The sequence below is a fragment of the Mustela nivalis genome, assembly GCF_964662115.1.
Source record: "Mustela nivalis genome assembly, contig: HAP1_SCAFFOLD_1205, whole genome shotgun sequence".
Lineage (NCBI taxonomy): Eukaryota > Metazoa > Chordata > Mammalia > Carnivora > Mustelidae > Mustela > Mustela nivalis.
Window position 1 is genome coordinate 41,319 of NW_028135459.1, and position 25,645 is coordinate 66,963.

The following is a 25,645-nucleotide window of genomic DNA, read 5'->3' on the forward strand; positions in this document are numbered from 1 at the left end:
ATGGTCTTGCAATACCTCACTTTTATTGTTTAACTGTCTCTTCTCTGAATACATTTCAGCGAAAATTCTTAAGTGAGCATTCAAGTGAAGCAATAAAAATGTTATGTACTGTGATCAAGTGGGCATTTTAACGACTTATAATTGCGCTTCTAATGTAGGAACCACTCCATACCTCCCAAGCTAAGCTTGTTAGGGGTCAGACAGATTCATGAATGTGTGCAGTCTCTATTATATTTCTGTCCCAGGTTGTTTTACTTATAAATGTTTATAGATGCTTAAACAGTGATTGAGAAAAAAAAAATACTTTCACTATATTTTTTCACTCTACAAACCCACTTTAAATATTCTGGAAATATTAAAAGATATAATTCTCTCATTCCGTTCTCATGTCTCGAAGCCTTTTAGTTTGTGTTTTTGAGAATGCTGTGCACTGAAAGTGATGGAAGTGTGCTTGGGTGTCCTGATACAAGGGTGGTGTTTTCCATTCGATGCCTGTTTCTTGAAGGCTCACTTAAGCCCAGAGGAGCTTCTGACATATTCTGCTGCTTCTGTGGGGGCTCTGCCTGTCCCATCACTGGGCTTACTTGCCCTGCTCTGTGCCACCAATAGTTTACTGGACTCCTGGGGGTCTAGGTTCTGGGATCATGGCTTCTCAGCTGGATGTACTGGGAGAGACCTGGAGACCACATGATCTGCCTACAGAGTCATACCATGGCCCGGGGTAGTAACAGGGAAGATCAAGGGTTGAGTGAATGCTCAGCACTGCTTCCCTGGGCTCCCCGCCCCCACCCCCTTGCCAGGGCAGCACCCCACCTCAGCTTCTGGCCACCCACTCCCAGGACACAGTGGTGGGTGCTACAAACTAGGGTTGTAAGAGCCTTCTGCCCACATGTGACATAAATGTAATCTTAGTGAGGCAGTGATGAACCAGGGAAGAAAACAGTATCTGTTAAGTAGCTTTAATGCAAAGTGTGACTGTCCTGCAGTGTCTGTGCCTACATTTCTGACTCTTCATGGACTTCCACTCTTTTTCCATGCAAAACTGAAGGGACAGTGATGCCTTGGCTAGCCCCTACCATGGAGTAGGGAAGGGGTGCTTGTGATTTATAGACTGAGAGGAAAGCACAGGAATCCCATGGGCAATGATTTGTGGAACCAGGCCAGGTAGAAAGAAGTAAAAGAAGGAACAAAAAGAGAAAGATGCAGTGTCCTTTTCTTTCAGAGCAGAGTGTGAAAGGTGGCCAGGAGCTGGGATCCAGGGCCCTGTGGACACCACAGACCTCTGAGCCTCAGCTGAATGCACAAATCTCAGTCCCACATCACCATTAATGAACTGAAATGTCTCCTCTCTGTCAGTTTCAGGTGATGAAAGACTATTTATATATTTTGGAACTGTCCTGGGCAGTACCAGAGTCTTGGTTCTCTTACCTGAGAAGGAAAGTAAGGTTGAAAATGAGAATAAAGGGTAAAGACTGATCATAAATTGTTAACTTTTCCTCTCCCCCTGATGACTCAACATCGCCAGGCAGAGGCTGTGAGCCCCCTCTGGGGCTCACCAGGGTGGTCAGGCTGGCTCCTGTCACAAGGTCTCCATCTCACCTTCCTATGTCTATAACCCAGGGACTCCAAACATAACAGTGAAATCCCCTCAAGTCTTTGTGGCCATCCCAACTTGAAATACATGGAGCTGACCAGGTGTTCTCAGTGGTTCAGGACTGTACCTGCTGGATACAGTTACCTCCTAGGCCCGCCTGCCATGTGGCCACCAGCAAGGAGTGCCGATTGTGCCTCCTGCCCTAGCACCCAAGGGCGTAACAAGTCCGGTCATTTCTTAGCTTTCCTGTGTGTGACTTCCACGACCATGCTGGAATGTTCCTTAAAGACCCTACAAGGGGGACTAACCTCCCCCACTCACAATACAGTGGTATTGGCAGAAAACAGAATCTTCATTACAAATACATGTGGTCCGGGAAAGCTAAGAGACTCACTAAACCAGACTTCTAGAAGGTGTCCTGCATCCCAGATGCCTGATGAACTCAGAGAGCCCATTTCCTGCCCATTTCAGTGGATCACAACAGCTCAGTTCCTCCCTGCCCCAAATCCTTGCTTCCCTGACTGACCCTGCTCTCATGACCATCAGTTGTGGCTTATGACTAGTCAATGCCAATTGTGTAAAATACACTAGAAGGAGGACCTTGCATGACAAATGATTGAGACAGAAGAAGTCATACTTCTGCCACAGTCTCTTAAAACACCAAGAAACTTCTTTAAACTTGAATCAGAAGAAGTCAGGATATCTAGCACAGGAGGCTATGCATCTCTGTCTGAGTGGGCCAGTCCCTCAGATCACTCACCATCTACGACTGATTTTAAAAAGACAGTGTGTACTAAGTAAATGTAATTTAACTTATATAATTTTGGAATGCTTTACAAAAAGGACAGAATTCCTGATATTATCTTTTAATGATTAAGAAAAGAGTTAGTTTGACCTTTGCTCCGTATTTATTCAAGTGTGATTTTTAAGCCTCATTTTACTAAATGAGATGAACCATAAAGCTATGGAATATTGTAGCATGAGCAATTCAGAAGTCCTGAATGCAGCTGAAAGGCTAACCTGTGCAGAGAGGATCTAAGGGCAGGGGACCCGGAACAACGTGCTTGTAGATGTCACCATAGGCTTATGTCATGCACAACTTTTCAGTCTCATAATGAATGGGTTTTGTGAATTCAAAATTATTCTGTAGAAGCGGTCATAGCTGTCCTTGCCCTCCGTCATCACTCTGGTGACTGGGCACTAGGAATCCTGTAAAATATTTTACATCAGACCTACCCACCCACCAGTGATAAAACTATAATATGCTCTATATACAAAGAATCATTTAAAAGGATTTTTAGGAGCTGGGATTCTATGAGAAGACAGCTGCTTTCACCTGAAAATGCCGTAAATACTTTCCTTACAAGATTCCAATGGCTGATGGGTGAGAAAACATACTAGACACCAAGTGCAAGGGGCCAGAGCCAGGCTCTCAGGGCTGTGCAGGCTGGGACTGTGGGCCATGAACCAGCACCACCAGATCAGGAGCCCCAGAGCCTGGGGTCCACAGCGAAATGCAGTAGGTGCACTGGTCTGAAGTCAGGGAGTGCTCCCTGGAGGAGGAGGCAGTAGATGCGGGGTTTCCACAGCAGAGTTTAGACTGAGGCCACCAGAGCAGGGATGACGTGGGCAGGGCACACCTGCAGGGAAGAAACCAAGGGGAAGGAGGACACAGGGGGCTAGCAGGCTGCCCCCAGGACACGGGAGGATGTTTAGGACATGGGCTGGCCAGGGGACGAGCCTGCAAACCAGGTCAGGACGTCGCACTGTGAGGGGTACTGAGTGTCCGAGCCAGAAGGGCGATGCAGACCCCAGACAAGGAGAACTCAGGGAGGCTTCAGGGTGCAGACCGGCACCTGCTCCAGTGGGATGACCCAGCAGGGCCTGGTTGGGGGAGGGGAGTGGGGTTGCTGTGAACCTGGGCTGGGAATCTATCTTTACAGACTGTACCTGAAATGGAGCTAATTAGTGATCAGGACTGAGTGAAATGGAGTGAGTCCAGTTCTTGGAAAGTTGCAAGGTGGTTTGCCTCCTGGTGTCCAGCCTGGCTTTTGTCGTTGTTGGGTTTCCCTTTTTTTCCAACTAGCTGCCGTGAAATCAGCATCTGTTAGAGTTCCAGTGACTAGCTGGACGTGGGTGGGGGCCATGGGAAGCAGGGTCCCCATCTTCTCATGTGGATGCAGCTCACTCAGGGCTTCCTGGGGGAGGGCCTGCGCCCTGAGAGTCTCACGAGGATTCCGAGTCCTTGACCCTCCACAGGCTGAGGTCAGAGAGAGGACTGTCCCTCCTTCCTCTGGAGGGGGTGCCCTGGAGAGGGCCCTGAGAGGGGGCCTGTGGACCTGTCCCTTCTTTGCCAGTGGCCTCCCTGCTGCACTTGTTGGGGTCCCTTGGTTGTGAGGATGTGCCCCACAGAAGTGGTAATTTAGTGATTCCCCAATATGGCACTGCTTCCCCCCCGGGTGACGGTCACATCCAGCTGGCCCTCAGGAAACATCTCATAGGAAATGGGAAGTGAGGGTGCCTGAAAATGGGCTGCAGGGAAGGGCAGAGGGGATTTGCAGAGCCAGTGATAGAGGTACACAGGACATGGCTGGAGGTCAGCAGGGACATGGGAGGAGCCTGAGTACTGCGTCCCAGGTGGGGTTCCAGCTCTCCGTCAGCCCACAAACCTCCCCTGAGGAGGGAAGGCTGCTTTGGTTGCCAGCGTGTTATTACATTAACTATCATGGCCTGAGCACCAGTGGGATGGTCCCTGGTACCTGGGAGCCTTGGCAGTGCCCTTTCATGCTATGAGTGTCCAGACACATGGTGTTTCCAGCAGCATCTGGAGAGATGGATACCAGCCCTCAGTGCAGGAAACACATCTGTGTGCAAGGAGGAGCCTCTCCACTCACACACGGTCCATCGGTTTAAAGGTCCTCTTAGGCATCACACATATCAGTCTGACAGGGTAAAGACTTCTTATTCCAGCAGTAACTGGAACCCACTCACACTGTGTTTTCATTTTAAAAATATGGAAACTGGGAGACGAAAATAACAGAACACGAACATGTATGCACCAGCACATTTTGAAATAGACTGGATATTTTAAAAACTTACTTAAAAATTCAGGAGAGTGATGTCAGCAAGATGACACACAAGAAAACTCCAGGCTTGTTCCCTCCACAGAAACACCAAAAACAACTAGAGACTGACCAAAATAACCTTTGGGAACTATGGGAATGGCCAGAGTCACAGCAACCAAGTGAGTGCTTGGTCAAGAAGGAGCCACATGTGGCAGGGCAGGAAATTCCGTGACTGTGTTGGGCAGAACACCTTGAGCAGAGTAGTCACCATAAGTGAGTCCCCTTTGCAAACCAGAGAGAGCAAAGTGGACTACTTTGAGACCTTTTGATTTCTAACCTGTCTAGGGGATACCTGAGGGACTGGTCTTGGGACACCCAACACAGAGTTCAGACAACCAAAAGTGGCTCACAGCTCAGAAAAGGGGAAAACAGTGGAAGCAGCAGGTATGACTTATGAAAAACGTCCTAAAGGTCATTACAGACACAGACATCTGGGGCAAGTGATTATAGATTGAGGAATACAATAGAACAGCTAACATCCCTAAAATGAGCAAGGGTGTGAGCCTTACAAAAAGGAAGACATTAAAAACAGCCATACCAATGGGAGAACTGGGAAGAGAGCATGTGCACAGATGTAGGGATAACACAGGTATGAGAAAAGTGCATGCCAGGCTGATTAGCAAGGGTCTCCCCTGCATGAAGCCAGCATGCAAAGCCTGGGAGAGGGGGCTGTTTTTAAAAATATCCAGTTTTCAATATGAGATCACAAGCTATATAAAGAAGAAGTAAAATATGGCTCATTCAAAGGAACAAAATACATCTCCAGAAACCATGCCAAAAGAAACATTGGCTTTGGACTTACTAGAGAATGGCTTTAAAACAATTGCCTTAAATATGCTCTAAAGGCTAAAGGAAAACATGGACAAAAGAAATAAGGGAAATCAAGAAAATATATGAGCAAAATATTTATAATATAATATTTACAAAGAATTTGGAATTATTAGAAACAATCAAATGGAGGGGCACCTGGGTGGCTCAGTGGGTTAAAGCCTCTGCCTTTGGCTCAGTTCATGATCCCAGGGTCCTGAGATGGAGCCCTGCATCCAGCTCTCTGCTCCCCCCACCCCATCTCTGCCTGCCTCTCTGCCTACTTGTGATCTCGGACTGTCATATAAATAATAAAATCCTTAAAAAAAAGAATCAATCAAATAGAAATTTTGGAGATGAAAAATACAAAGTTGAATTGAAAAAAAGTCATTTGAGGGGTTAAATAGAAGAGGCAAATAGAAAGAAAGGCTCAGCGAACTTGAATACAGGTCCCTTGAAACTATTGAGACTGAAGAGTAAAACGAGAAAAAAAGGACAGTGAGCCAAAGCCTGAGAGACTTATGATGGGAGAACATCAAGCTGAACCATATAGACATTATGGGACATGCAGGGGAGAAATGACAGAAAAAAAGGTGGAGTAGTAATGACCATGCATTTCACAAGTCTGAGGAAAGTCGTGGATATAGCAATACAAGCTTAACAAATGCCAAGGAGGATAAACACAAACAGACCCACACCAAAAGAAGAGTGGCTCATCATATACGGGGTAGCCTCTGTAAAACTATCAGTGGGTTCCTCGGGCAAAAAGACAGGTCAGGGAGAATTCAACATTAGGCAAATGTCCTGCAAAAATGAGTGAGAAAGAAAGACATTCCCAGATCAACAACAGAAACTGAGAATGTCCATAACCACTAGACCTGCCATACAAGAAATGCTAAAGAACGTCTATCAAGTTGGAATTAAGGACGCTAGATGGCAACTCAAAACCATAGGAAAATATCATATTCTCCAGGAGAGAAAAGTACATGGACAAATACAAAAACCAGCAAAGTATTATTGTAATTTTGGATTGTTACTCCTTTCCACTTCTCTTGAGAAATTACTGACATCCATTATAACTCCACTTTTTATTCTTCTACAAGATTAGCAACAAACAGCCATATAAGTATATATTTAAGTATATATAATACTTATAAATCTATGTTACTAAGTACAAAATATATAAAGATGTAATTTGTAAATAAGGTAAAGTGTGTGTGAATAAATAAACAAATGAATAAGATGTGGGTAAAAAAGCTAAAAGGAGGGTTTGTATGCAATAAAGTTAAATATCAGGTAAAAACAGGTTATCATAACTTTAAGATATTATATGCAATACCCATAGAAATCACAAAGAAAATATTATAGAATTTACAGAAAAGAAAATGAAAGTTAAATCAAAATGAATAAATCAAAATGAGTAAAAAAGTTAAATTCAAAAGAAGACAATAAAGGAAGAACAAGACAGTTAAGACCGAAAGACAACAAATAACAAAATGCCAATAGTAGGCAATCCTACCAGTAACCACTTTAAATGTAAGTGAATTAAGTTCCCCAATGAAAAGGCCTGTATTGGTGGAATGATACCAAAAAACTAAGACCAAAAAACCCAGGATCCAACTTTATTCTTTCTATAACATTCTCATTTTAGATGTAAGGATATAAACATAGATTGGGAAGTAAAAAAGGTAGAACAAGATATTCCATGCAATTAGTAACCAAAAGACCAGGGTTGGGTATACTAATATCAGATAAAACAGACTAAGGCAAGAAGTGTTTCAAGCAATGAAGAAGAACATTATACAATGATAAGAGCTCAATTCACAAAGAGGATATAAGAATTATAAATAAATGTGCAACCAACATCAGAGCACCTACATATCAAACTGACAAAACTGAAGGGAGAAATAGACTGATCTAGAATAAAAGAAGGAGACTTCAATACCACATATTCAATAACAAACAGAATAATCACACAGAAGATCAGTAAAAATTAGGGGACCTCAACAAGACTATAAGCCAATTGGTCACAACAGAGATTTACAAAATACTCCATCCAACAAGAGTAGAATACACATCTTTTCTCAAAAAGACATGGAACATTCTCTAGTATAGACCAGATGTTAGCCCATAAAACAAGTCTTAAAAAAATTTAGAAAGGTGGGGATTGTGAATAATATATTTTCTGATCAAAATGAAATGAAACCAGAAATGTTTCAGAAGGAAAACTGGAAAATCTACAAATATGTGGAAATTGAACATTACCGTCAACAACAAATGAGTCAAAGAATAAATCACAAAGGAAATGTGAAAATTTATTGAGACAAATGGGAATGAAACCACAACCTAGCAAAACTTATGGGATGTAGTAAAAGAAGTGCTAACAGGGAAATTTATAACTATCAATGCTTACATTGAAAAAGAAGAAATATCTCAAGTCAGCAACCTAACATTACACCGTAAGGAACTAGAAAAAAAAAGAACAAATGAAATCAAAAGCTAGCAGAAGGAAAAAAAAATAATAAAAATTAGCAAAATAGAGATAGCAAAATAGAGAATAAAAACAAGATAAACAAAACAAGATAAGCAAAATAGAAAATAGAAACAGAAAATCCACAAAATCAAGAGTTGAATCTTCAAAAATCAAAATAAAAATCTTAGCAACACTGACTAATTAAAAAACAGAGACTACTCAAACAGCTAAAGGCAACAATGAAAGTTGGTCATTACGACAGATTTTATAGATAGGGAAGGGTTATAAGAGAATACAGTGAACACTGTATAGTAACAAATTGAATAACTGAGATGAAATGGATTAGTTCCTAAAAATATGAAATTTCACCAAGACTAACCTAGAAAGAAATAGAAAATATGAACAGATCCATAACAAGTAAGGCTACTGAATCAGTCATCAGGTCTCCTTACAAAGAAAAGTATCTGACTTGATGGCTTCACTGGTGATTTTACCAAATATTTAAAGAAGAGCCAACACCAATCCTCTTAAACATTTCCAGAAATATGAAGAGGAGAGAGAACTCCCTGACTCATTCAATGAGTTCAGCATTACTCCATAATCCAGAGATACTACAAGAAAAAAAAAAAAAAACTACAGACCAATGCAAGAATTGTCAACAACATACTAGCAAACTGAATTTGGTAGCATATGAAAAGGATTATGCACCATTACCAAGTGCGATTAATTCCTGGAATGCAAGAATGAGTCAATACACAAGAAACATTCAGTGTCATAGGTCACATTACGAAAAGAAGGGCAAGTCACATGATCATCTCAATTGATGCAGAAAAAGCACTTGACAACATTCAGCACATTTTCATGATAAAAGCACTCAACAGACTACTAATAGAAGAAACTATATCAACATAAGAAAATCCATATATGAAAAACACACAGTGAGTATCATACCCCCCCAGGGAAAGGTTACAAGTTTTTTCCACTAAGATCAGGAACAATTCAGGGATGCCAGATTTTTGTCAATTCTACTAAACATAATACTGGAAAGTACAAGCCAGAACCCTTAGCCATGAAAGGGAATCCAAATTGGAAAGAAATAAGTAAAATTATCTCTGTTTGCAGATGGCATTATCTTATATGTAGAAAACCCTGAAGATTCCAGGGAAACAACAACACTTTTAGAATTAATCAATGATAGTTGACCAAAATCAACATACAGAAATCTGTTGCAATTCAATACCCCAGCAATGAATAATTTAAAAAGGAGACTAAGAAAACAATTTCATGTGTAACAGCATCAAAAAGAATAGAATACATTGGAATAATCTTAACCAAGAGGTAGTAGAGCTGTACACTGGAAACTATGAAATGCTGCTGAAAGAAATGAAATTTGTAAATTTATAACTGGAAGGCTATACCATGTTCATGTTTTGGAAACCTTGATATTTTTAAGATGTTAATGCTTTGCAAAGGGATCTACAAATAATTTTCAACATGGGTGCCAGGATTACACAACAGGGAAAGGATGGTTTTCCAACAACCGAGGTTAGGAGAATCGGATAACAGTATGCAAAGGAATAAAAATGGACCTTCACCTTATACAGCATACAAAAATTAATTCAAAATGAATTAAAGTTCTCAGCACAAGACCTAGGGCTATAAAAACTCTTCAGGAAGAAAAACCGGACAAAAGCTTTATCACATTAAATTTGATGATGATTTCTTGGATAGGACACTAAAAGCACAGACAACATAAGATAAAATAGATAAATTCAAATCCATCAACATTTAAAACTTTTGTGCTTCAAAGAATGCCATCAACAGAGTGAAATGGCAACCCATGAATGACAGAAAATATCTGCAAATTCTCTATCTGATTAGGGGTTCATATCCATAATATATAAAGAACGTTGTACATCCCAGCAAACAAAAACTGAAACACCTTGATTTTAAAATGCACAAAGTACTTCAATAGATATTTATCCAAAGAAAACATACAAATGCCCAAAGAACACATGAAAAGATGCTCAACATCAGAAGTCATCAGGGAAATGCAAATCAAAACTACAGTGAGACACCACTTCCCAACCTTTCACTATTTTTTTTTTAAATAAGATGTGTTGATGAGCATGAGTTGCAGCTGCGGTGCACTGCTGGTATGTAACACAGCAAAGCAGACAGTTCCTCAAAAACTTAAAAATAGAATTGTCACAGAATCCAGGAATTGCACTTGTAGGAATACACCCAAAAGAACTGAAAGCAAGGTGTCAAAGATATTTGTTCACCCAAATTCACAGCAACTTTATTCACTACAGCCAAAAGGTGGAAAAGTCCACAGATCCCCCAGGAGAGGAGATGAGCAGAACTGGCATATATATATTGTAAAACATTCTTCAGAATTAGACACACGCCCCAGCACTGATCGACCTAGAGGACATTATGCTACATTAGATCCACCTGTCACGGAAGGACCAAAATGGTATGACGCCACTTAGATGAGGTGCCCAGATGAGTCAAATTCATGGATACAGAAAGTGGAAAGGCAGTTGCCAGGGTCTGGAGAAAGGGAGGGATGGGGAATTAGTATCTAGAGGGCAGTGAGTTTCAGTTCGGCAAGATGGCAAGGATTCTGGAGAGACCACAATGTGAAAATGCTAATGCCATTGACCCATCTACTTAAAAATAGTTACAAAGCTAACTTCTATGTTATGTCTGTTTTACCACAATAAGAAATATTTAAACAAGAAGTGCACTTCCATTAACGTGAAGGAAACCCAGCCTGATTTGTAATGCAGTGAGAAACCCAATTCCTCACCTACACTCCCTGGGGTGATGGGGAACCCCACCCAACCCCACCTCTCAGTGCAGATCTCCTGGTCTCCTTGTTAGTCAGCCACCATGCTCACTACCAACATCATGGCAGTGACATGGGACTCACCTGCCATCATGCCTCGTTTGGAGTCACAGAGTGGCAGGATGCTTGGCAAAATTTCTCACCTGTTCTAACACAGTGGGAATATACCCACCACCAACTTCACACAGTGAGGGCCCCCAAATGCCTCACTCTGGTGTTTCTTTTTGTTTTTGTTTTTTTAAGGCTTTATTAATATATTTGAGAAAGAGAGAATGCATGTGCATACACTGAGAGCACATAAGCTGGGACAGGAGAGAGTGAGAAGCAGCCGCCCCACTGAGTAGGGAGCCCGAGGCGGGGCTCGATCCCAGGACCCCAGGATCATTACTGAGCTAAAGGCAGATGCTTCACCACCTGAGCCCCCCAGGCACTCAGAATGCCCAGTCTCTTAACCTAGATGTAGCTACCACCAACAACTTTTATCTTCAGGGTAATAAACTCTGACTCATTAATCCAAACAGAACAGTGAAACACAGGAAGTTAACAATCCATGACTCCATTAGGATAAAGGCAGAGGCTTCCCCTCTCACCCCCTTATGATTTGCACAGGGGCAGGGCATACAGCTGAGCAGTCAGGTCTCACTGAAACTCCCCCACCCCACCCCAAGAACAGGTAGCACCCTCTCCCAGAAGGTTGTGAGCCTGTCCCCACTGGGCTTCTTGGGGACTGCGAAGCAGGAGAGGGTCATCTCCAGAGGCTGCTCAATAGGCTAAGCAGGATTGAGGTAACAAAATCTGCCTTTGGCAAACATAAAATGTCTAGTCTAATTTAAAAAAAAGTATAACTTGGGAGTCACAATGCTAAAATCAGGTGTAAGAAGCAGAAAGCAAAACCGAAGCACATTCAGCTGCAACGTGTGAAGGAGAAACTTAAAATGAGAGTTGAAAATGACATGAAATGGCTGAATGGAGAGCCTTGGCTCTGGGGTGCTGTCCAGCCCCCTGCCCAAGGAGCTGCAGGGAGACTGGCAGTCAAGTGGCAGGCGTCTGAGTCTCTGCACGAGGTGCTGGAGCTGGGAACTTCCATCTGCCTCTCCCCTGTGTCCCCTACCCTTCTGATTCATTCCTGACCTACAGTGGTTCCTCAGGATCAGGCTCCAGGTTTGGAGTGATCCAGAGAACAAGAGGTATAAGGGCTGGATAGGAAGATCTCCTAAGACAGCTGCTTCAGAGAGAAAGGATATGAAAGCCAGAAAGGCAGAGAGGGAAGTGAACTCAGAGACACCGTGTCCAGGCCAGACGCAAGTCTAGGATGCCCATCTTCACTGCCTTGTATTTACCTGAACCAAGATGCCCTGAGATGCTGAGCAAGTCCCCAGCCCAGGATGAGGCAGGTGATGCATTTTCCCAATGCTGAGAATCTCTCTTTGCTGGCACCCCAACCTGGAAGTAACTGCCTTGGCTGCTCTGCATTTCACTCCCACCAGAGAGAAACCATCAGCAGCGGCACCATGGGGGAACTCTGAATAAGATGGCAGAGCTCTATGGACCGAGCCCAGGAGGAGCTTGGACAGCAGCCAAAACACATCATTCTGTAATGCCACAGAGGATCTCAAGAGCAGCAAGTGCCCAGACATCTCCTGACCACTGTCCTTGGGTGCACCTTCACTTGCAGAACCCAAACCTTGGGGGACCTAGATCTGCCTCTACCTCCCCAAGGGCATGGCCATCCTCTCATGCCTCCTCCCCCTATTCTGTAAGGCTCTCTTCTGCATGGGCCAGGAATGGATCTCAAATCAGGCAACAAGAACAAGAGCGAAAAGGAAAATAAACAACTATGTTGATCTTACCTAACACTATTCTAGGGTAGCACTGAAACTGACCATTGTGCAACTCGGAGCTTCAGTTTCTCATTCTGCAATTTGAAGACACCTGCTGAACAAGACCAAATGACATAAAGCACCTGGAATGCTTGAAACCACGTCTGGCTCATAGTAAATGCTCACTAAATGTTGGATGCCAAGCCCCGGGCATCATCTTGGCTCACACACCCACTTCCTTCTCTCGGTCCCACTGCATGTTGCACTTGGGGTGCTCTTTGCTCATCTTCCCACATTCTTCAAAAGCATTTTTCTTCGGGAGCCTGGGTGGCTCAGTGGGTTAAGCCACTGCCTTCGGCTCAGGTCATGATCTCAGGGTCCTGGGATCGAGTCCCGCATCGGGCTCTCTGCTCAGCAGGGAGCCTGCTTCCTCCTCTCTCTCTGCCTGCCTCTCTGCCTGCTTGTAATCTCTCTCTGTCAAATAAATAAATAAATCTTTAAGAAAAAAAAGCATTTTTCTTCAATTTCCTATGAATTCCAGATTATTGCTCTTCCTCCCTTATAAAAAATGCTCACAACAGCCAAAATGAGAAAGTCTATCTCTGCAACTGCCCCTCAGAACAATGTATTACTTAAACTATAACCCCTGGATGATTTTAGTAGTTACCAAGCACATTTAGATACGGCCTTAAGAAATACATATACCGGCAACAGGTCTTTGGGGGAAAGGACGATATAAGACCTTGAAGCTGAGCAGCTGGGGTAGCTCAGCAGCAGAACGCCACCAGCTTCCTGGAAGCAAGCAGCTGGGAATGCCCGGCCTGCTCAGGGCTGACCACTGCCTGCTTCCCTTTTCCATTGTCTCTCCTTTCTCCTCAAAATAGCACCTGTTGTTAGTTAGATGTGTCCTTTGAATGTGCTTGTTTAACTATAAACTTTACCCTCCTTCTTGTTTGTCCACAAGACATGTGACTAATGTTTGACCTTCATCAACTCTTTTGTTGGTTATTGTTTCTATCTAATAAAAGTGAGACTGAGGAGTTGCTTGGTGAAGCAGTCTTTTTGACTGTTGTCCTCTGCTCCCTTTCTCTTGCAGCCGACTTGTTTGTGCCTAATTCTTCTCCTGTTCATGGACTGGAAGGGCATAGCTATCATTTGACTACAGCTGCCTTTGTCCTTCCTGGCCATTGTCATGTTGGGATGTGTTGGAATCCCAGTACTGGGACCTGTGAATGTGACCTCGTTTGTTATCTGGTCTTTGCAACAGTCAAGTTACGGTCACTGGGATGGGCCCTAATCCAGTATGACTGGATGGTTTGTAAGACAGATGAGAGTAGAGGGGAGACAACAAGAAGACACATGGAAGATGCCTTGTGATGACAGAGGCAGACATCCCAGTGATCCATCTACAAGCCAGGGGCCCCAAGAATCACCAACAACATCAAACTATTAGAAGGACATGGAAGCACTGGGTGTAGTGCAAAAATAATGAATACTGTTATGCTGAAAATAAATAAAAAATAAATTTTAAAAAAAGGAGGACATGGAAGGTTCTCCCCTAGACCCTCTGGGTGAAGTATGTCCCTGACAACATATTTGAGTTTGTATTTCTAGCCTCCAGAGTCGTGCAAGCATAAATTTCTGTTGTTTTAAGCCCAAGGTACTTAGTAACAATGCCTAGAAATATCTTACAGGGATAGACTTAATTCCTTCCCACCTCAAGTTGCCCAGGAGTGTCTGAGAGGCAGGTTTTCCAAGAGAGCCAGGAGCTCACTGTGTGCCTCCTTAATAATCAATTAATGAATTTATTGAATTTAAGGGTAGAAAATATTCAACAAGGTGATGAATGCACTGAGCATTTTACTTATTATTTGGGGGCATACAGAAAAAAGCACTACCACATTAACTTTGCCTTCCATTTGAGACATTTTTCTAACCCTCAAGTTTCCTCCCAGGAAATAGGAACTGGTGCTGGGTTTGAATCTTCCTTCAGTGGGAACTTCCAGTAATAAAGCTCTTACTGCAGAATGTGCCCAGCTCCCTGGGGGTGGGGGCGGGGGTGGGGGTGTATCTTTCTGTGGTCCTGCAAATTTTCTCTTCTTTTAAAAAGAAGGCTACTGAATTAGTACAGTGATCAAAACTCTGAAAGGAAGATAAGCCACTTGGGTTTGAATGATTAAGTGCCTTTGCCTAATGCACATCAAATGGGGAGGATTTTAAACTTCTCTCTCGGTCACAGATGTGACACGAGGCAAAGTTCGGGGGCATCTGCTGCCTGCCTTTCTCCTCCTGGAAAAAGGGTCTGACCTTGGATTCTTTTTCAAAACTGGACTCTTTTGATAGTTTTTAACTGATTTATCCTCAAGGGCAGAAGGAACAAGATTATGCCAATAAGAAAGTAAAAAGAGTTCTGAGCATAGCACAGCATCACAGGGACTATGACTGGCAGGAGATCTGGTGTCTCCAGTGTGGAGCTCAGCCGGCAGACAGGAATGGGACAGAGAGACACGCTCATCTCCATACACACAGGCCTCTGTACCATAATTCTAGAGGCATCTTGCCCTTTTATGTGCAAGATGAAAGTCACCTAAAGAAGTTTTTCTTAAATTGGAGTAGTATTTATTCTTGTCTGTATCATCAAAAAGCCTATATTAGAAATATAGTAACAGATGACTTAAGATTCTATTTACATGAAGGACACTCAAGCCTAAATCCTCATTTCAGCTGACTATCTCAAATAAATAGCGAGCATATTTTTATTTTTTTATGTGTAATAAAAAGAGCATGAATGATATGACTTGTAGCCATTAGCCTGTAGATCTTAGAATCGACACAATTTATGTCAAGGGTGTAATCTGGGGAGAAAGGCCAGCACAGAGCATTATGAAAGAGAGAAGTCAGGAACTGGAAGTTTCCAATTGCCATCAGGGAAAGACTGGCATCATGGAAGTCACAACCATCCTGGAAAAAAAAAAAAAAACCAGGAATGACAGCGTTTTGGAAGCCATTCCCCCAACAGAGAAGATGTGGCTTCATGAATATGGGGCCAACTCATCAGGCCTTTTTGAGAACCACAGAGATGCAAAGGCTCCTACTGCTTTAGAGGACAAGAGCACAGAGCTTGGGGAGATCCATGTAGAGTGAGCAGAAGCAAACCTGGACTGGGTCTGGGGAGGCAGCCCCTCAGCTCTCAGGGTTGCTATTCTGATACACCCTGATAATGGCCTCCAGGGTCTTGCGCTCCTAGAATACCTGGCAAGGACATGTGGGGCCACTCAGGTTCACTGGGGATTACCTGTCCTTACAAAGCCTATGGGTAAGAGAACCATAGAAACACACTGTGTAGATGAGAAATTAGAACCCCTGTGTACTGTGGTGGGAATGCAAAATGGTGCAGCCCTTGAGGAAAAGATTTTGGAGCTTCCTCAAAAACTTAAAATAGAATAAACATATCCAGCAATTACACTTCCCGGGATACGTCCAAGAAACTTCAAAGCAGGATCTCCAAGAGACAGGTGCACACCCATGTTCAATGCAGTATTATTCATATTAACCAAGATGTAGAATCTACTTAAGGGGCCTTTGATGGATGAAGGGATATCTCAATCCATTCAGGCAGGTAGAACAAAACAATGAAGACTGGGTGCCTTCTAAACGACAGAAAATTACCGCTCACAGTTCTAGAGGCTGGAAATATGGGGTTGGTGTGCCAACATGACCAGTGAGGATCCTTTTCTGGGCCACACACGTTCACTGCGTCCTCACAGGGCAGAAGAGTGTAGGCATGTGCCTGAGCCTCTTTGAAAAGGCACCGTCTGGTTCTAGAGGATTCTGAACCCATGACCTAAGCACCTCCCAAAGGTTCCACCTGCTAATACCATCATCACCACTGGGGGTTGGGGTTAGAGCAATGACTTCAGGTGGGACACAAACATTCAGATCATCACAACAGATAAAGAAAAGATGGTGTCTCAAGACAATGGAATATTATGCAGCCATTACAAGGAAAGAGGTCCTGTCCCATCAAAGACCTTATGCTGAGTGAAGCAAGCCAGCCACAGCTAAATTTATGCTATAGGATACCACTTACACAAAGCACCTGAAGCAGTCAAAGTCCTAGACACAGTTGCTGAAATGTGGTTTCTAAATGCTGGGGAGAGGAGGAAGGGGAACTTGGTGTTCAGTGTGTTCAGACCTCCTTCCATTTTACAAGATGAGAAACTTCTAGAGATGTGTTGCTCAACACCATGAATATACTTAATATATTAACTTAATATAATTATCTTCAGTAATTATACTTAAACACGTAAAACCCATTAAAATAGTAAATTTAACGTTATGTGCTTTTTACCACAATAAAAATGAACCGTTTTTTATTTTGTTTTTTAAATCCTTTCAAACCAGTACTTAACCAAACAGCAATATATACATGTAGTTTAAAAATAACAATTATTTCCAGAGTGGCTGCACCAGCTTGCATTCCCACCAACAGTGTAGGAGGGTTCCCCTTTCTCCACATCCTCGCCAGCATCTGTCATTTCCTGACTTGTTGATTTTAGCCATTCTGACTGGCGTGAGGTGATATCTCATTGTGGTTTTGATTTGTATTTCCCTGATGCCGAGTGATATGGAGCACTTTTTCATGTGTCTGTTGGCCATCTGGATGTCTTCTTTGCAGAAATGTCTGTTCATGTCCTCTGCCCATTTCTTGATTGGATTATTTGTTCTTTGGGTGTTGAGTTTGCTAAGTTCTTTATAGATTCCGGACACTAGTCCTTTATCCGAATGTTTATAGCAGCAATGTCCACAATAGCCAAACTATGGAAAGAACCTAGATGTCCATCCACAGATGAATGGATCAAGAAGATGTGGTATATATACACAATGGAATACTATGCAGCCATCAAAAGAAATGAAATCTTGCCATTTGCGACAACATGGATGGAACTAGAGCGTATCATGCTTAGCGAAATAAGTCAAGCAGAGAAAGACAACTATCATATGATCTCCCTGATATGAGGAAGTGGTGATGCAACATGGAGGCTTAAGTGGGCAGGAGAAGAATAAATGAAAGAAGATGGGATTGGGAGGGAGACAAACCATAAGTGACTCTTAATCTCACAAAACAAACTGAGGGTTGCTGGGGGGAGGGGGTTTGGGAGAAGGGGGTGGGATTATGGACATTGGGGAGGGTATGTGCTTTGGTGAGTGCTGTGAAGTGTGTAAACCTGGTGATTCACAGACCTGTACCCCTGGGGATAAAAATATATGTTTATAAAAAATAAAAAGTTAAAAAAAATAACAATTATTGTGTATTTTTAGCCCCCAGCCCCTTCCACAGAGTGAGAAATGCTATTACTAATTTGTTGTGTGTCTTTCCAGAATTAATGCGTGTGCACACATGCATGCATATGTGCATGTTCATCTCAGGGACTTCGGATGGGAGCACAGTGTGTGTACTGCTTCTCCTCACTTTGAAATACTGTTTCCTAAGTCTTGTTATCAATAAATAGATTCACTTCTCTCTTTTCAAAGGAAGGCATTCTATGAAATACTGCACTTTAGCATGCTTTATCTCTGCACTCGCCAGCGGCAGAGAACCAGACCATGACTGTGATGACATGAGCACTGTCCTCACAGGAGTAATCTGTGCAGCTCACGTGTCCCTGTGGGATTCATTCCTAGGAGTGGAGTTTCTACTCTGTTTAGACAGTGTACCGAAGGGACTTAAGGTCCTGCTCCTTCCTGTCATCTTCAGAGCTAAAAGCAGGTGTTTGGGAACCCCTTTACTTAATTTTATGGAAATTGTCCTCCAAGGGTTTGTGAGAGTGAAAAACTTTTCATATATTTATAAAACTCTCGCTTTCATTTTATTTACAGCCTATTTCTATCTTTACCCATTTTTTTTCAAGAATATTTATTTATTTGTCAGAGAGAGAGAAAGCGCCGAAGAACAGAGAGCAGCAGGCACAATAGGCAGAGCAGGCAAAGGGAGAGGCAGGCTCACTGCTGAGAAAGGAACCCAGTGTGGGACTTGATCCCAGGACCCTGGGGTCATGACCAGAGCTGAAGAAAGATGCTTAACCAACTGAGCCACCCAGGCATCCGTATCTTTACCCATTTTTAAAATCTTACCCATTTATTTACAAGAATGCTTTATAAATAAAGAGAACTTCCTTTGTCATATATATTTAAATTTTCCTCAATTTATCTTTGGTGTTTTCTCACAGCAATTTTTTTCCCCACATCATTTTTAATTATTCTGATTTATCAATCTTTTTTATTTTTTGTAGCATTTGGTTTTCCCATTTTCCTTAGCATGCTCTTTCCAATAAGCCACACAAAACATTTTCTAATTGCATCTAGTCCTTTCTCTGTGGCTGACTTATTTTAAATTGTATCTATTTAAGATGTAAAATAGGGATCCAACATTATTTTTTTCCAGGTTGTCCCAGTATCACTTATTGAATAATCCATTTTTCATCACTAATTTGAAATGCCACATTTATTTTTTGCTAATTCTGTAAATATATTTAACGAACCCTATTATGTTTCTGCACTAATCTTGCATTATTATGCTAATATAAACAATATTAATATTAAGTAGTTTCAAACAGCTACGTTTAAGCTTCATAAGGCATTTTACTAACTTAATAGGAATAATTCCCTTTAATAATATTCTTTTTACCAATTGCTGTGGCTACTTCTGCATGCAAACATTTTAAAATGTAAGTTAGAAAGACTTCATATTAGGGGGGCCTGGGTGGCTCAGTGGTTCAGTGTCTGCTTTCAGCTCAGGTCATGATCCCAGGGTCCTGGGATCAAGGCCCACATCAGCCTCCCTGCTCAGCGGGAAGCCTGCTTCTCCCTCTACCACTCCCCATGCCTGTGTTGTCTCTCTCACTGTCTCTCTCTTTCTGTCAAATAAATAAAATTGATCGAAAGGAAGGAATGAAGAGAGAAAGAGAGGGGGAAAAAAAGACAGTCTTCATTTTATTTTATTTCATTTCAGGGTTAGTTAAGGATGAGCATACATCATACATCATTACACTATCAAGTCCTAATACCCAAGGACAAGGATTAATCCCACTTTTCTGTGATGCTCCTTAATGGTGTTTTAAGTACTTTTTGAGCATTTCTTATCAATTTTATTGTTTGTGATTCTATTCTAAATGAAGTCCATGGCTCCTTCATCATTTAACTAATTACTTATAGGTACAAAGAGAAATTAATTAATTTTGGAAATTATTTTCCTAAGAAGGTAGTTATTTTTTTCAAAATTATTTCCCAGGAGATTTTCTATGGTTCTCCAAGAACATACACTGATAATTTATCTTCATTTGTAATTTTTATGCCTCTTGTATTATTTCCTTCTCTATCTGAATGTACTTCATAACTTGAGAATGTAAGGTTAGAGGCTTAGAAAGGAGGGCTTAACATGTTCATCTTTTAAGGTCATGTGGGATAAGTGCTTTTAAAAAGCCCTCCAAATTCTCAAAAGTAAAGGAAATCCCAGATTGATTATCTCTGACACAAATTCTGAAATAAGGCATAAGTAGAAGTTTAAAACTTAATCTGGATGAACAAACAATAAGGGGAAAGACTACTTTCCTCCTATGTAAGACAACCCATTATTAAGACAAGTCACCCATAAGACCTCATGACTGAAACTTGAAAAACACTGGTATCCTTCAGATTGCCAAGCAGGTGTTTGTTTTTCATCCATGTTAATGCTGTTCCCTGCGTAACACTGCTCAGTAAATGATACTGTAGCAACTAGCAGCCATCTGGAAAAATCCATAAGCACGGATCCCTACCTCATGCCTTAGACAGATACAAAATGGACTAAACCAGGAATCAAGCAACCTGTAGCCCAAAGCCAAATGCAACCGGTGCATGTTTTTGTAAATAAACTTTTATTAGAACACAGCCACACTTACACAATGCCTGTGGCTGCTTTCACACAAGGGAGGTGCTACAACAGAGACTGTATGGTCTACAACACTGAAAACATTTGTTATCTGCCCCTTTACAAGCTATCAGACCCCTGAGACACACCAGCAGTCCTCTCAGTGTAAGAAATCTGAATGTATTTAAAGGGCCTCCAGCTTCTCAACTAATGGCCCCGACAGTACTGGCTGGAAAATTTGAGGACTGCTAATCGGAAATTCTCATCATCTCGGAGTTTTAAGACCAGCTATATTAACATTTTTTTTTAAATAGTAAAAACCTGTCATCCTCTTCTGCAAAATACTATTTTTTATTTCATTGTTGCCTTTGTCTATACAAATTTATAAAATGTGCTCCGCATCAAAGGTGAAAAATTGTTCTAACTGCAGGCAGGCACAATTTCTGGAACTTTCAGAGATACTGTACATATACAGAATGCATAAGTACACACCACACTTGCACATTCTGTATATTTACAGTGTCTGCAAGTTGTAGAAAGTATAGAGTTGACAGTCCCTCCATCTGAGACCAAGTGTTGGTACAACATCCTCTGATGTTCAGCTGCCTGAGTTGCAAGGGGCTGGGAAGAATCTCCAGGAGACTCTACTAGATTCCCTAAGCTTCCTTGCCTTCTGCCTCCCTGAGACTCACTCAGCTCAATGATGTTTCCTTTCAATGACTGTGCTGTTGCAGAAACTTTTCTGTAAGAATTTAATTTTTCCATTGTTCACTTTTCCTGCTTAACACAAAAAGGATATTTTATTTTTTATTTTTATTCTCTTTCAAGAAATTAAAAAATTTCTACTTTTAATGAATTAGGTACAAAGGATAGACAAAGAAACAAGTCAGAGACCCTGACTCCAGAGCCGATGTGAAATACTCACGAGATGAATGAATGGAGTGAAAGAGAGTAGTGAGCGAGAGATGAGATTAGTGAGCGAGACACGAGAGAGTAATGTGTGAGACATGAGAGAGTAGTGTGCAAGATATGAGAGTAGTGAGTGAGCCATCAGAGAGTAGTGTGTCAGACATGAGTGAGTAGTGAGTGAGATATGAGAGCAGTGTGCAAGACATGAGAGAGTAGTATGTCAGACATGAGAGTAGTGAGTGAGACATGAGAGTAGTGAGCGAGACACGAGAGAGTAGTGTGTGAGACATGAGAGAGTAGTGTGCAAGATGAGAGTAGTGAGTGAGAGATGAGAGAGTAGTGTCAGACATGAGAGAGTAGAGTGTGAGACATGAGAGTAGTGAGCGAGAGATAAGAGAATAGTGAGCGAGACATGAGAGAGTCGTGTGCAAGATGAGAGTGTAGTGTGCGAGACATGAGTGGTGAGTGAGACATGAGAGTAGTGAGCGAGAGATAAGAGAATAGTGAGGGAGACATGAGAGTAGTGTGCAAGACATGAAAGAGTAGTGTGCGAGATGAGATAGTGAGTGAAACATGAGAGAATAGGGAGTGAGACATGAGAGAGTAGTGAGCGAGACATGAGTAGTGTGCAAGATGAGAGAGTAGTGTGCCAGTTGAGAAAGTAAAAGAAAAAGAAGTAAAAGGTATTCAAATTGGCAAAGAAGTCAAACTCTCTCTTTGAAGATGACGTGGTACTTTATATGAAAAACCCAAAAGACTCCATCCCCAAACTACTAGAGCTAATTCAGCAATTCAGCAATGTGGCCAGATACAAAGTGCATGTACAGGAATCAGCTGCTTTCTTGTACACCAACAATGAAAATACAGAAAGGGAAATTAGAGAATTGATTCCATTTACTATAGCACCAAGAACCATAAGGTACCTGGGAATCAACCTAACCAAAGAGGTAATGGATCTGTACTCAAGGAACTAGAGATCCACTCTTCAGAGAGATCAAAGAAGACACAAAAAGATGGAAGACCATTCCATGCTCACTGATTGGAAGAATAAATATTATTAAAATGTCTATACTGCTCAGAGCCATCTATATTTCAATGTCATCTGGATAAAAATTCCACCAGCATTTTTTAAAGAGCTGGAGCAAACAATCCTAAAATTTGTATGGAACTGGAAGAGACCCCGAATTGCTAAGGAAACGTTAAAAAGGAAAAGCAAAACTGGGGGCATCCCATTGCCTGATTTCAAGCTTTACTACAAAGCTGTGATCACCAAGACAGCATGGTACTGATGTCCTATTTTTATTAAACTATCACACTTGGGTATTATTTCTGCTTAAGCAGTAAACTACCAAGAACTTATTTTTAAAAAGTAAAACAATGTATATTTACCCACATGATTATCATTTTTGGCAGTCTTTATTTTTAATGATTTTTAATGATTCGTTCTGCCTGGTAAAAGACATTATATTTGAAGAAATAAGAGTTGTTGTTTGCAAAATGACTCAGAATAAATAAAATGAATTTGTTTTATTTTTATTGTTCTCATTCCTTCATTGAATAATCTCAAATTGGGATTACCTATCAAGTACGTATTATACACAAGCAAAACAAACAGCATTTGCAAATGCGAATACCACTTGTTCTCACCTGGAGACCATTTTTCAGGTCTCCAGATTTGCTAAAATCCCAAGGATTGTGGGTTTTTTGGTTGCTGTGAAAACTAGGTGGGGTGGGTGCGGTACTGGCATCAGTGGGCAGAGCACATGCAGGCTGTCAAACGCCCTGCAGGGCACCAGTCCGGGCCCTGCAACGAAGAAGAATCTGGCCCAAGATGTGAATCATGTGGCCGGTGAAACACTGAGACTGGTGCGTGAGGCACCACGGCTCGTTCTGCAAACTGTGTCTGTGTGGCGGCAAAGACGTGAGCCGTGTTTGTGAGGAACCAGCCCAGGGTCCCACGTGCCCTGCAGCAGGGTCTGGAGCTCGCCGTGCGGGACAGAAAGCGTGGGGCGCGCTCACGGATGACTGTCACCAACAACACAGTGTGAAGAGACTGCGCGGTGGTTCCAGAGCCGGACCGCGGAGCATGGGGCGCACATGAGGTAAGAAAGGCGTGGGCTTTAAGAAGACCAAAGACAAAACCACCGTCTGGATTGGGGCCAGGGGGAATAAGCCCAGGTTTCAGCCTTGACAGCCGGGGAGGCTGCGGCTCGGTGGGTCCGGAGCGCTGGCAAGAGGCTGGGTCTGAGAGCCGGAGAGCCCGCAAGGGCAGCGGCCAGGAGGTCGCGGCTGGGCGCTCGGGGTGTGGGGGGCTGGGCCTTAAGGCGCTGGAGCATTAGGAGGCACACGTCGGGGTTACCAGGACACCTGGGAGAGGGGACGGCAGGAGCGCCCGACACGCGGAAGGAACCAGGCAGGCACCGTCCTGGGGGCGGACACCGAGAGGTCCGGCACTCGCGCTGTCCAACGCCGCCCAGGACTTCCGCGCTCACAGGGGACGAGGCCCGCGGTCCTGGCCACCGAGTAGGCAGGCTGCACGTGCTCCACCCCCGTAGCCTGTCCAGCACCTCGACCCCGCAGCCGGTAGCTTACCGCTCGTCACGGTCCGACGCCGCCGGGTATCTGCCCCATGGGCCAGAGGAGAGGCTCCTGGAAGGCAGGCTGGGGGGGGGGGCAGCACCCCACGCGGGGCATGGCCAGGCCCACTGCCCCCCCCACGCTCGTGGGGACCCGCGGGGACACATATCGCGGCTCTCACGTGTCCCCTCTGCTAGGCGGTTGAGGTGCGGTGGGAGCAAGGCGCCTTCTCTTGCGGGGCGACGAAGCCGGTGCTGTGGGGGTGTGGGGACACCGAAGGAAAACATGGGGGGCGTGGGCAACTGTTTGCCGCCAAGGTGGGGCGCGTCTGTGGGCCGCGCGGCCGGGGAGCCGCTGGTTCGGAGCGTGGCTGAGGGCGCCGCCTGCGGGGTCGAGCAGCGGACACGTGAGGGCGTTGGTGTGGAGAAGACGCTTTGCTCCTGCCAGGCTGTTGGTGGGCTCTGGTGCTGTGTGTCCTGGGAGCGCAGACCCGCTGCGGGTCCGGGAGGGCGGCTCTGGGGCCTGATCTGTCCCTCCGCCAGACACCGCGGTGCGGCCACCGCCGGAACCCCCGCGGGACACCGTGTGGACATGCGAGCGGACACCGGGGAGCCACGCGGGCCCGCGGGCGCGACAGAACGCTGGCCACTGTGCACCCTCGCGGACATGCAGTCGGAATGCGGCTGGACGGCAGGGAGCAGCGCTGGGGGTCCGCACGAGGTGAGGAAGCAGCCGCGTCAGGTCCTGCCCTGCACCCCGAGTGGACGGCGCCGTTGTCCTCGTTGCTCAGGACAGCCCAGACGGGACAGCTTGGTGCGCGCTGGGGGGCGCTTGTGGGAGGAGATGTGACACATGCACACGCACGACACTGATATATCAGCCGACTGTGAAGAAGACGGAGTGACCGCACGGACGGGGCTGCCGCCATGACGCCGAGTAACCGCAGTCTGCCAGGGACAGACGCAGATGCTGTCCGAGTGCACTTCTGCATGCGCGAAGCTTGGCCCGACCTCCAGCACCACCGCCACAGCCGAGAACAGCTCTGGAGCAGGGAACAGCTGGGGTGTGTGTGGGCCTCAAGGCAGGGGCGCGGGAACGAGAGAAATGGGCGAACTGCCTTGTTGGTTATGTTTAAATCAACCCGGGCCGAAGTTAGCGTTCTCGCCGGGATCCAGGATGTCAGACATGACCCGACCCTACCCTCTTCTGGGCCCCACCCGGCCCTCAACCTCGGGCCAGCTTCCTGCCCCAGGAAACCTCTTCTGAGAGTTGGTCTCCATCCTGACCGCTCCGTGGCACTCCTTTCCCCAGAAAACCAACTCGCCCTTCCTTCCCTGCTGAGGATCATTGCCCACAGCGGCTCTAGCTGCAGGCTTTTCAGCACCCGTTGCTGCCCTTTCTGACTCCCAGTGCTCGCGCTGGACACACTGGCGCTCCCTGAACCAGGCTTTCTTTTCTCTGTAGAAGTGACCGCTGACATGCCCTGTGCTCTACTGATGCATTGGCTTCTCCGTCTCTGTGCTGGAGAGGATTCTGTGCTTGACCTCCCGTGTTGTCTGGGCACAGAGTCTCCCTTG

The 25,645-nt window shown here is 44.0% G+C and overlaps 1 protein-coding gene across 1 annotated transcript in view; it reads left to right on the top strand.

Annotated features, from left to right (window-relative positions):
- LOC309857318 (spermatogenesis-associated protein 31A6-like) overlaps nucleotides 1-24,917 on the top strand; it is a gene marked incomplete at both ends in the record, with an annotated part of 32,023 nt that extends 7,106 nt beyond the window's left edge. The window contains one exon of the mRNA XM_082750053.1: nucleotides 23,686-24,917. Coding sequence (XP_082606179.1) covers nucleotides 23,686-24,917 — 1,232 coding nt within the window. The remainder of the gene's footprint in view (nucleotides 1-23,685) is intronic.
- Nucleotides 24,918-25,645: the final 728 nt, after the last annotated feature.